The 13970-nt window shown below is 35.5% G+C and overlaps 1 protein-coding gene across 1 annotated transcript in view; it reads left to right on the forward strand.

The window, feature by feature from the left end:
- LOC150109188 (GRIP1-associated protein 1-like) overlaps positions 1-13970 on the forward strand; it is a 434263-nt gene that overhangs the window by 134885 nt on the left and 285408 nt on the right. The window contains exon 7 of the mRNA XM_090401821.1: positions 4893-4999. Coding sequence (XP_090257947.1) covers positions 4893-4999 — 107 coding nt within the window. The remainder of the gene's footprint in view (positions 1-4892; positions 5000-13970) is intronic.

Raw genomic sequence — 13970 nt, forward strand, 5'->3', positions numbered from 1 at the left:
CACCTGTCTATCATCTTGATATACTACTTTCTTTGGCTGCAACACATCAGCTATCATCAACAGTACTCCTCCCCCTGTTCTATCTTCTCTATCCTCCCTGAAAATACTGTACCCATCACATTCAATTTTAGTGACCACATCTTCTGCTGACAGCCAAGTTTCACTAATGCCTACAACTTTTGGTGAGATTTCACTGACTAATGCCAAAAATTCTTCTCTCTTATTTCGAATGCTTCTAGCATTGGTATACAAAAATTGCAGATTCCCTCTAGATCTTGTACCGGCTTTAGAACTGATATATAATCACTAACTTCCGTAGTGCCATGCCTATTTTTATCCCCTCTCTTCTGCAATTTATTCTGCGTATAAGGATCAATAAATATACAATCAGTGCTAAAGTTTCTCTCTCTTACACTCAACCTTTTCGATATTAGTTTCCCTGCCCAATAACTTCAACTTGTTCAGAAAACAGTAACTTCTTCAATCGCTTATGTCCTTCCATGCTAAGATGCAGTCCATCTCTAGCATACAACTGCCTTTTTCTTCAAACACACTCCAAACATCAACAAATTCCAGACCTCTTTTTTTGCACATTCTTGCAATCATATCATCGCTCGTCTACTTAACTTGTAATTGTCAAAACGAGGCAGCACACACACACACACACTATCCTCCCATTGACACTTTTCCTCTTCGCAATATCTAACAGCGTTTTTCAATCTTTTCCTACCCAATTTATACCACCTCTCAGGTCATTCGTACCCATCATAACTATCATCTTGTCTGCTTCATGCCCTCTCTTTATTGCTAAAGCCACTCTTTCTATTATCCCACCAGCCAAGCACTCCTCATGCATACCACTCTCCATACCTTTATCATAGAATCACCATATATCTTACCACTATTAACTTCATTCAAGTCCAACAAGCGTCATTCATGGACTCGTTCTCTATGCTATTCAGCATGCCTCTCCCAGCTTCATTACTCAACGCTCTATTACTTACCTCCCCACTTCCACGACATCTTGTTTCTTCTAGGCCACTTGTGGTTTTATTTTGTTGACTCCCATACTATTTATTACTGCATCATTCACCAAAGACTCACCCATATGTAATCCTGTTCTAGTTACTTCAGCTAAAGTAATCTCTATAGTCCTAATTTCTCTGTTTAGGATGATCCTATACATCCAATGTATAGGATGAGAATTTCCTATACATTGGGAAACACACAGCAGTCATTGCAGTTTAGATTGGCATGCAGCAGAGGGGGGGGGGGCTTCAAAACTTTCCTTGAAGAGACATTCATATTAAAACTGCTTCCATAGAGAAGGAGAGCCTTGCTCTAAATGATACTGTGTTTAGTTTCAGTCTCATGTTGTGCAATACCAGACTTTTGGGGTTTCAGGTGTTCAGCGCAGTATTGATGCTTGCTAATTCTTTTTTTTCCACATAATGATCTGCCTGCCCAAGGTATGGTAGATTACATTCACAAGGAATCTGGTAAATGTTGGCCATAGGCAAAATTTTTTAGCAGATTTGTTTAAAAGAAAATATGTGGTTATCAGATGAAACATATTCAGCTAAGAATGCCAGCTAAGTCTGAAGTTTTAATTGGCTCTCTCTCCTAGTATGATCTTGATTGTTGGGCTGACAATTTTAATAAGAATTTATCAGTGATATTTGTACCTTAAGGATTCACAAATTAAAATGATAGCACAAGGAAACAAGTTAATAATATATTTAATGGCTACATATTTCAACATGAAAAATTTTTGAACTACCTGATGCCACTGATGATGACCTGTAATTTTCAGATTGAAAAATACATGCTTATTAAATATGTTTTCACTCTATTTCTTGTGTTATCATATCAATTTGTGCAATTCTAATAAGCAGTCTTCTAAATTTTTTGTAGTGTGAGGAAGCCATGTTTATTTAGGTTCTGGGAGGGGGGGGGGGGTTGTGGAACTGTGACACATTCCAGAAACAGCAGTCTCTGAGATTTAAACATGTATCTATACAATAGTGTTTCCATTTACTATGATGATCTAAGTCAATGTCATTATCTATATCTTTCTTAAATTGGTGACTATTAATGAAATATTAAACATGTTGGATTCTCATAATATTTAACACACCACTCCTTTCAGTTCTGCAATCCTACATGGATTGCAGACTATATTATTGACTTATATCACTGCATTCAGTGGGGATTAAAAAAAAATTGAAAGTTTGTGTGTGAAGTTTCTTAATGACTAGGCTACTTTTATATAAAACACACACATATACACACATTTTAATAATAAGATGATATGCCTTTTTACTACTTGTATGTGGTAAATATGTCACTTTTGCATTAATTCAACCTTGTTGATTAATTTTAACACAGAACACAGACTGATAAGAAAATAACTATTTATTAACTTATTGCTGATATTTCGCTGGTATTCTATCCAGCATCTTCGGAGCATAAAAACAGTTTGTCAGATTATGCGAGACAACAACAATCCGGTATAGCAATGAAACTAGTTTGAACAATTATAATGAACAACACAAGGACTGAAGTCCTACTTAAGCACTGTCTACGTTGGAGGGAAAAAAAAAAAAAAAGGTGAAACTTTTATAAGTCAGAGATTGTTCTTGGAATCAACAGAAGCCTTGAAATATTCAAACCTCAACAAGTATGGCTGTATAAATTTGCCAAAAGTTTGCCTTAAGATCTAATTAATACCTACTTTCTCTCTGTTTTTTTTCCCCCCTCAACGTAGATGGCACCTAAGTATGACTTGAGTCTTTGTGTTGTGCGTCACAATTGTTCAAACTAGTCCCATTGTTATACCGGTTGTTGTTGTCTCACATACTGTGACAAACTGTTTTTGTGCTCTGAAGATGTGGATAGAATACTAGCGAAATATCAGCAATAAGTTAATAAATAGATATTTTCTTATCAGTCTTTGTTCTCATGTATACCATTAAAATTAATTAACATGTATGATGAACACATAAGCTTTCCCACATGCTTAATTCAACCTTATCTCTTTTGGGTTCTGGCTCTCACTGATACCTCAATAAAGGTTAAAACTCATCTAGGTAGTGGCCCTTTTCCATAATGCATGGCATTATGCACATCCAAAAGGGAGTGTGCTCTGCAATATGGGATACTAGGGCAGTTGATGTGAAATCACCAATTTATATATATAAGTAGCCTAGTCGTGAAGATATTTTGAGTACAAACTTTGTTTGCTTACACTTGGGTAAAGGATTAAACAAGAATATAATTTCTTTGTAAGTTTAACTTAATTTGTAACCAAGTGAGAAAACTTTCTACAACAATGCATATTCAAGGAACTCTTAAAAATTGACTGGTTCGATAGCCTGAATTGATACATCAAATTCCTTATCCCACTGCAACAGTCGCTGCTTTTTTTTTGTCTGACAGAAAGCATTTCCAGGTCATCCTTTGTGTATTGTCATTCTCTTTCTCCCTCTCTAATATAACAGTTTCTCTCACCTTAGTACACATGTGTATTTGTCATACATCTTCTCCCCCCTCCTCCCTTTTCCTACCTACTTTCCCTGACTACCTACATTTGTTTCTTCACTGAACAACAAATTCATTTAAGTATAATCCTTCCAGCAAATAGAAATCCTAGCTCTTCTTCTTCTTCGTCTTTTTTTTTTTTTTTTTTTGCATCATTCAACAGCCTTTTGTATATCTTCTCTAAATTTATAGCATTTCAGTTTAAAGTAAAAATATAATCCATATATATATATATATTTTTTTTTTTTTTAAAAAAAAGAATTGAATGATTAGAACCGAGATTTAAGTAAAAAGGTTTTAATATTAAAACACGATTCGTTTCAGCTTGTAACAGCCTTCATCAGGTGGCATCATAAAAGAAAGAAAAAACACTGAAACACTGAAGCTTAATTAAGCTATGAACAACATAGAGAGTCTCTGTAGATAATTGACATTAAAAAAAGATTCCTTCTTAATCCTCCTAGACATCACTCAAAGGCAATATATCTATTCCTTACATAAGTACAGTTTCACATAAATTAGCAAAAGTTCTAAGAAAATACAATATCAGAACTTTGTTCACTCTACTTCCAAAAATCTTTTTCTTAATAAGCCACCCAAAACCTTGTCATCATCATCTTAAATACTCTGGTGTATATAAAATATTGTGTGATTGTGATATTCCTTATTTTGGGCAGACAGACAAATCTGTTGAATTGCATATGGAAGAACACATGAGGGACATTACTTACAAGAGACAGCAAGCCAGTGCATTATCAAGTCATATCCTTTTCTCCTAATGATGAAAGCCAAAGTAACACAGTCTGCTGGGAAAAATCTACTAACATCTTTCGTTGCAATGATGAACTAGAAAGAAAAATCGTGGAATCTAGGGAAATCATCTTCAATCTTGTTCATCTGAATAATAACTTGAGCTACAACCTCCGATAGTCATTCAGCTGTAATCATGTACTGGTGTTCACGAGATGCTACCTAGCATGTACTTTCCCAACAATACAACAAACGAAAGAACAGCTTTAAATACAACCACAACATTTTAATGTCAATTATGTATAGAGACTCTCTATGTTGTTCATAGTTTATTTAAGCTTCAGTGTTTTAGTGTTTTTTCTTTTTTCTTTCTTTTATAATGTCACCTGATGAAGGCTGTTACAAGCTGAAACTAGTCGTTTTTTAATATTAAAACCTTTTTACTTAAATCTCGGTTCTAGTCATTCAATTCTTTTGAAAAATATATTTATGTTAACCGAGTTAATGATCATTCTTTCATATATATATATATATATATATATATATATATATATATTATTATTATTATTAATATTATTGTTTAAATAAATCTTAAATTTTAGAACTACTGAGAACAGTGTTAGTAAATCTGAGGCAGAGGAACTTTTAGTATCAGCTGTACAGAAAGAAACTGCTGTAAATGGATTGAAGCAGCAAATGGAACTAGCAGGTATAATTTGTAATTTATCTTATTTCTGTGAGTTTGGTGAATTAATATCACAGTTGAAGTTTTTTTTTTTTGCATAGATGTTCTTAGACAATTCATATATATATATATATATATATAGCTCCCACTGACGAGACCTCAATAAAGGTCGAAACCGGTCTGGGTAGTGGCCCCTTGCCTTTAATACAAAACATCATACATCCCCTTCTTGGAGATGTGTTTTGGCATTAAGGGTAAATATTAAGATTAGTGATCGGAGCTTGTTCCACCTTTGCCACGAGTTGCCCTGGTCCTGCACTACCTGTGGGATCAGTTAGACTTGCATCAATTGCAGGCGCAAACTTGACTTTTAGTCTGTTTGCTTACTTGGGAAATGGAGTAAAACCAGGTTTAAAATTGCTTGGTATCTTTAACATATTTATACCCAAGGTAAAAATACTTTTACATATATATATATATATATATATATATATATATAATGTTGAATATGAATAGCCTACATTTTTAACTTTATATTAAATTCCATGTTATTCTTAATATAACTAGTGTAACCAGTAAGCTTTTTGAAGAAACTAGAAAGATATTTAGCAAGATGGGATTACTGTGGGATATAATGGATAATCTTTATGAACCTTGGAAAGGCCATGAATACGTAGAGTGATGATGAGTCTACAATTTTTCAATAATGGAAGCGGCTTTCTATTGAATGAATCTCTGGGCACCACGTTCAAGCTTCAGAAACTGCCTTCTTGTTTATCATCCACTATGGATAGATTATCACCCCTATCCTTGCATAGTGTCTGTCATGTCAGTTGTTATTTTGAACAGACAGGCCAGTCTTTTGGGGTAAGAATCCAAGAAAATCAGGACTGTATCTTTTTTTATATTATCTTTTATTTTATTATTTTTTGCATGTTGAATCCATACACAAGAGGTTGGTTGATCAATGTATAGTACATTAGTACCGTATATAGTTAGTGGATTGTGAAAGGAGAAACTTGTGTACATTTGTTTACATTGTTCCACAATGTTGACGAAGGAGGAGGAAAAAGAAACTTGTTCTGTGGGTTTCAAAGTGTACTATGAAGGGATGTTGAGCAGCAACTGCATGTGTTCCAATGGGCTTAGTGCTAAGTGGGGGAATTATTGATGCTATTTCGGATGAACATTTGCCATGGAAATATTTATAGAATACACACATTGCAGAAACCAAACGTCTGTGCAGAAGTGGAAGGAGTGAGTTGGTAAGAAACGAGTCATTAATCAGTATTCAATAGCTGGGCAGATTTGCAATTTGTATAAGGTTAAGCTGTTCAGAGGCAAAGTAGTTTTGAGCAAAAGAGAAATCCTAGTTTTTTAGAAGTTGAGGATGCAATGGTTGTGATGTGTTTATACCAGGAGAGGCTTGATGTTATGATAATTCCAAGAAGAGAAATTTCATCTTGTCTGGAAATTTGATTCTTTTGTGAATCAAATGGTTCTTTTTGCAGACTTCCCTGACTAAATTGAATAGCTGTTGTAATAGATATGGTATGAAGGTCAGCAATAAAAAGACAAAGACAATGAAAATAGGCAGAATCATTGAAAATGTCAACTGTGTTGTGAATGGAGAACCTGTGGAACAAGTAAAACATTTCAGCTACTTAGGCACAATTTTTACTGAAGATGGTAAACTAAATATAGAAATAGACAACAGAATCAGCAAAGCTGGTATCGTGGGAAGTCAATTGAATAAATTCATATGGAATAAGAAAGAAATTAGTCGGAACACTAAATTAGCTGTATACAAGACTGTGTTCAAACCAATTTTAACTTATGGATCTGAGAGCTGGGTCAGAAGTAAAACACTTGACCAAAGACTAGAGACCGCAGATATGAGAGTCCTGAGAAAGATTAGAGGCGTGAACAGATGGCATCAATGGCAATATCATATTTAAAATGAGGATATTAGGAAAGAACTTGACATTGTCAGCATCCAGGAATGCGTTAGCAGAGCTAATCTCAGATGGTATGGTCACTTAAATAGAATGGGAGAGGAAAGATTAGCAAAACAAGTGTTCTCTGCCAGGTTGGCAGGAAAACGACCCAGAGGAAGACCAAGATATAGGTGGATTGATACGGTACAAAGTGCTTTAGACGATAGAAATATAAGATCTGATAATGTTGGAGTCTTGACAAGTAACAGACTGATTTGGAGGAAAATTGTAGATAGGAAGTTAGTAATGATGTAATTTTTTCATGTAGTACTGTCATATCCTGTACACCCCTTGAGGGTACATGGCAGGAATTTGATGATGATGATGATGATGTTTCTTTTTTGTGAGAAATAAGACAGAACTGGGTTTTACTAGCATTGAAATTGACAAGGTTTTCTGAACACCATTGGAGGATGGCTTGGAGATCACAATTGAGGGCAGTCATAGTTGATGTTCTGTAGGTTGAGGTGAGTTGTGTAGAGTAAGGTTTAACTAAAGGAAGGAGTGCAAGGAGAGGATCTGCAAAACTGTGTATTGGGTTGGAGGTCAATTGAAGTAGGTCATTGATATATAGAAAAAAGTGGGGTTGGTGAGAGAACAGAGCAGAACCTTGTGGAATCCAGGCATTAGTTGAATGGTGGGAGGATAAGGAACCATCCACCATCACACATAGCGTGCATCCAGACAGACAGAAAGCTGGCAATCAACAGCAGAAGTCCCAAGACAGGCCAAATGATGAAAGTTTGCTTAGTAAGCCTTTGTACTAGACCCAGTTCAAAAGCTTTAGAGATATCAAGTGCAACCACTTGAGACTCACAAAATTTCTCCATAGCATTTGTCCAGAGATGGGTGATATATTTGAATAGATCTCCTGTTGATCAGCAGCAATGGAATCCATACTTGTGGGTGGAATCCATACTTCAAAGTGAGAATTGATGTTTTTCTCCATTACTTTAGACAGGACTGAGGTGAGTGAGATTGGGCTTCACCCTTCTTGGGAATGGATTGAATATAGGCCAATTTCCAGGTGTGGGTTAGATACCAGTGGAGTAAGAGAGTATGTACAGGCAACATAGGATAGGAGTCAGTTTGTCTGATTTGGAAAATGTTGAAAAAATGGTAATTGCAATGCTTCTCTGGTACTTAGAAAGCAACAAACTTCTTTCCAACACACAGTGTGGCTTTTGTAGGCACCAATCACAATTGGACCATTTAGTTCATTTAGAAACATGTATATGATATGCTTTCCTGAAATGAAAACATCTGGTTTCAGTCCATGCTTTTGACCAAATGATATAAGGGACATTGTATGTTGGGCATTTGGAATGGTTGGGGGGCTGTTACCATTGTAAGTTATGCATGCATTTGAAGCAAAGCGTGAGGTCAGGAGATTGGCTTTTTCTGTGGGTGATGATGCAATAGAGCCATCTGGGTATGATAAGGGTGGTAATAGTGTTAGGCAAAAGTTATGGCCAATTGCTTTGGCAAGAGACCAAAAGGCTCAGCTGCCATTTGGACAGGCTGCAAGTTTTCTGCTTTTTGCTCTTTCGAATTCTGTTTTGGAAGCATCGATAGTTTTCTTGCATTTATTTTGGGCTTGAGTATAAGCACTGAAGAAGGATCGAGTTCTTGAGGTGAGACAGATATGGTATTCTTGATTTTTCATTTGCATAGCCTTGGTACATCTTTTGGAGAACCAGGGTTTAGTTAGGGGATGGCAGTTCAGAGTAGTAATTGGTATTACTGAGATAAAAAAGACTAAAATAGGTGAGATACTTTTAAATAATAAGATTATTTATTCAGATTCTGGATATCAGGGAAAGGAGATAATAGTATAGTATAGTATATGGAATGAGAAATTGCGAGATGTATTTATCCTGTGGCCCCATGGAAGATTCTGATAAGGAAGAGGTATAGACATTTTTTGAGTTATTAGAGAGGGCATTTGACCTAATTTTGGGAAAGATTAAAGGGGGGAAAATGTTCCTGCTGGATTTCTGGATACAGATTAGTCATTACTAACACCAGACTCCAACATAAAGATGTGCAGGCTTTTAAAGGTTGACTTGTAGGCTCAAATATACAAATATTATTGGAGCAAAGCATGAAAAATTTTGGAAACAAGAATTAAACCTTGGAGACTCACTGCCAAAATGATTGATTTAGCCAGGGAAGCATGTTGTGAAGTTTTTTTTTTTTCTTTCTTGCAAGGTTAGAAAAATCCAGACTTCATAGTGAACTCAAGAGACAATCCTGAAACATGAAAAGGCAGTTAGATTAGATTATTAAAAAAAAACCCATGGATTATTTAAAAAAAAAACCAGAAATAAAATTGAATGTGAGAAAGAGTTTCATTATTAAGTGTCATTGGAATTATCGAAGTATACTTAAGATCTAGAAAACTGGTGAAGAACAAGCTAGATATAAATCAAGTTGGGTGGGCTCTATTTGTGCTTTGTTCTTCTTAAAAGAGTATGCTATAAAGAATAAACAATAATGCATTTTTAGCCCAATCCAATTAAATAGTTGCCATTCCAAATGTATGAAATGACAACAAAATGACTGAAGTTTTAAAATAGGCAGTCAAATGAAAAACATAAACTGCATTCTTAATAGTGCAACCGTGGAATAGGCTACACATGTTAGTTACGATCACAAGTTAAATATTGAAATAAGTTATATAATAAGTAATGGTCATATGGTGGGAAATAATTTAAATAAATTTATATGAACAACATAAAAATCAGCCAAAAGACTAACTGCATATTAGTATATAATACAGTTTGAAACTAGTATTAACACAAGTTCGAGTGATAGGTTAATAATAAAATAGCTGAAACGAGGCTAGAGACTCGCACATTAAATATCTGAGGAAAATTGGGGGGGGGGGGGCAGAAGAGGAAGGAAGATATAATAAATTGCAACACCATATTAAAAAAATTAGCATATCAGAAATGAACTTGGTATTTAACCTCCCTACCAGCCAAAGTGTATGAAATAGTGAGACCAAATTGCATTTCTTATCTATGTTATTCAACAGGTGTTACAGAATCGTATCCAGATTTAGTTGGACGCCTATAGATGTCCTGGCTGGTTGGGGGTGTTAGTATTCAAAAATGTGTAAGTAGCAGTACTCTGAGAAATTATGTTCAATTGAAATGGAATCGCAGATGAAAGATTGCCAACATACATATGTATGTATATGAAACAAAGAAAAAAAATAAGACAGAAATCTAAGAGGAAGACCAAAACATAGATGAGATGGGTTATGATGGGATTTGGATTTTTTTTAGATCAAAATGTAAGAGCTAAGCAAATTAGAAATTGTTGTGAAATATTAATTGTGTCAAACTATTAGAATATCTAGTGCACCTCTTTTAGGTTTTTGTGGGATATCCATCTACATTCAGATAACCCACATTGTGAAATTGTAATTTTAATTCATTATAAAAAAAATGATTAAAATTATGTTTTTTACTTGTGACATTGTATTATTTTATAGGATTTTGATTTAAATGCACAGTTTCCTTTTGTTTGTGCATTTAATTCATTGAGCAAGACATTCTGAGATGTTAATTTTTTTAGAACACTGTGGTCTTTTTTTTTTTTTGTGACTCCCACCCACAAAAGGTTATAAACCTATAATACATGAGTACTGTGGGTAGGCTAAAGATCTTTTTTTTTTTTTTCTATTTTTATTTATTTATTTATTTTATTTTTATTTTTTGCACAATCCAGAAACCCCACTTTAGAGACCAAACAGAACTTTTGTAAGCTGCTTCAGGCCTCCAATAAGCAGAGTGGTCTCACATCAAGTGATGAAATTCATTGTTCACCTAAAGACAATTACAAATATCATTACCCATGGTAGGAATCGAATCCACAGCATGTTGGTTGGAGAGTGGCTGTACTAGTCAATGTTAGCCATCCAGTTTATCAATGAAATATGATATTGAATTTAGGTTAGATGTCAATACTTGAATTGATTCATATGAAATGTTAGATGTGAATTATTAGTGTTATTTTTATACAGACAACACCAGTCACCGAAGTGAGCTGTTGTACTCATATTATGGAAATAATTAACAATATTTTCATTGCTATGGAAATTATTAACAATATCTTAGTGTTTAAGCCTTATGAAATGAAATCTCATAATTTCTGCCTATCTTGTACATAATTGCATAATATTGAATCCTAATTGGCATCCTCCATGACCACAGTCCACCTCAGCTGTCCTTAGATGAGATGGATAGCCTTTTTGACTACTTATCAAAAAATGGATTTCATACAGACTAATTACTCAATTCTAGGGGACTTTAATGTCCATAACACAAACTGGCCTTCCCTACTCCAACTTCACAGATCAAGCCTTTTGGGAAGCTGAATCATTTGTCATCAATTACGAATAGTTAATCTACTAGCTAGAATACCATACAATCCCTATCATCCTTCCAACAATCCGGACATTTTATTAACTGTAGGTCTCTCTTCAAATACACTGTGGATGTTTGCTCTCCCCTTGGCAACTGTGACCACAATTTTATTGAAGTCTCCTTCTCTACAGTTTGTCCTTCTTCCAGCCAATCTGAGCCTGGGATGACCTTTGGAATTTTTATGCCTCTTTTTCATGATCAGATTATTGTTTTTGCTCTCCTGATTCAAACATCTGCATTGAAAACTAATAACCAAAATAATCCTCATTGGAGTGAGGGCCTTCATTTCCCCATATAGTCCATGATAAAAATGCAGCATATATATTCATTGGTTTAAATTAAAAACTCTAGCTTCTCATTCAGCTTACACAACATCCTGAAACAAGTATAAAAAAGTTATCAGTGATTTCAAAGCAGACTTCATAAGAATTAAATGCAATAAACTTGCCTCCTGCTTGACTGGAAATTGAGCCATTTGGTCCCTTATTTTGGTTCTTTGCAGTGAGGGACCAAAGGAGGGGGTAGTCTGCCCTTCCTTGTTCCAAACTCTTGCATCCTGATGGTACCATGGTAACCTCACCCAAGGAAAAGGCAGACCTCTTCACATCAATCTGTTCCTTCAACTCTTGCTTGGATCATGTTTTGTTCAGAGATCGGTCAATATTAAACAGAACTAAATAAATGCAAGTATAATTCATATTTGTCTAGGTCAAAACAGATAATTCAAGTTCAAACCTCAGATATTAACATATTATACAGATATTAATGAGAAAAAGAGTTTGAAAACAAGAACCATCCCTTAAAGACAGTGACAGATTTGTTGTAAAGAACATTGATGCAGTCAAGGAAGCACATAATGGTATTGTCTGCAAAGAAATTCCAATAAAAAAATCATATAGAAAATTTTTAGCTAGTAAGTGTGTATTTAGAGAAAAATGCAACAGTGCATATAAGTAGCCAAACAAACATCATGAGAACATTTTGGAAAGAATATAGAAAATAAATAATGAAGGTTTATTTTCTTGATCATGAGAATTAATAATATTTTTGGTTTACAGATCAAGTGTTGATCAATTTTATTAACTTAACCAACTAGTTTCGCCACATTTTAACTGTTGACGTCTTCAGGGCACTTACGTATAGGCTGAAACAATCTCACAATTATGTGTAACTATAAAACTGACACAATTATTATTACTATTACTATTACTATTATTACGGGCAACTCCAGGGAGTCATTAGACTCATCGAGGGAGGCCCCAAATCATTTTTATCACAACTATTCGACATTCATACAGTATCTATCATACCTCGCCTTAAACTCATTCACTGTCACAGCATCCACCACAGATTCAGGGAGCGCATTCCACTCATTCACTACTCTAAAAGTAAAGAATCCAGCTCTAATACCTTTACTAACCACACTTTTGCCCAGTTTCCATGGATGTCCCCTAGTCCTCCCACAACCAGCCCTGTTCTCAAAAATATCTTCTGAATTAATTTTATAGAAACCCTTCAGTAATTTGAATGTCTCAATCATATCTCCCCTCCTCCGCCTATCAACCAATTTTTGCAACCCACAAATCCTCAACCTGTTCTCATAAGGTTCATTCCACAGACCTGCTATCATCTTGGTCACTCGCCTCTGGATCCTCTCCACCTCCTCCCCATCAAGAAGAAACCTAGGTGACCAAATCTGAACACAGTAGTCGAGATGGGGTCTTATCAAGGCTCGATACAGAGGAACAATAACCTGCTTGTCTCTGCTTGTCAACATATTCTTCAGCAACCAAGTGATTTGATGAGCTGATTTGGCCACTTTTGCAATGTGTCCCCTAAATTTCAATTCCTTATCCACCAACACTCCTAAATCTCGTGCCTCATCAATTTCCTGGAGCACGGTTCCACCAATGCAGTAAACTGCTACCAATCTTTTCACCCCAAAATGTATAACCTTACATTTTGCCACATTAAATTGACATCCATTCTCCCTAGCCCAGACCTCCAATCTATCCAAATCATCCTGCAGAATTTTGACGTCATCTGCATTCACTATTGCCCTACCCAACTTCGCATCATCCGCAAACAAATGAACTGTTCCTCTCAGATCCTTTCCTATATCATTTATGAACAAATTAAACAGCAGTGGTCCAAGAACAGATCCTTGTGGCACACACTAGTCACAGGCCGTCTTGTGGACTCTACTCCTGAGTAAACCACTCTGATATCTCTCCGTCAACCACCCTCCTATCCATCTCACCAACCTTATGTCCATTCCCATATGCTGCAATTTACTGATTAGAATTCCATGTGGTATCCTGTCAAAGGCCTTGCAAGGTCCAGTAGAATCACTGTAAACCCATTACCCTTATCCAGTTCAGCCGTCACTGTGTTATAATACGTGAGCAAGTTACTGAGGCATGACCTACCCTTCACAAAACCATGCTGTCCCCGATACAGTATCCCATTTTCTTCTATCCAATCTTGTATTTTCCTCTTGACTATTTTCTCTAAGACCTTGATAATGATTCCTGTTATGCTGATTGGCCGGTAATTTTCAAC

Source organism: Typopeltis vanoorti, chromosome 2, assembly GCF_054136105.1.
Source record: "Typopeltis vanoorti isolate ZY-2024b chromosome 2, IOZ_Tvanoo_1.0, whole genome shotgun sequence".
Classification (NCBI taxonomy): Eukaryota; Metazoa; Arthropoda; class Arachnida; order Uropygi; family Thelyphonidae; genus Typopeltis; species Typopeltis vanoorti.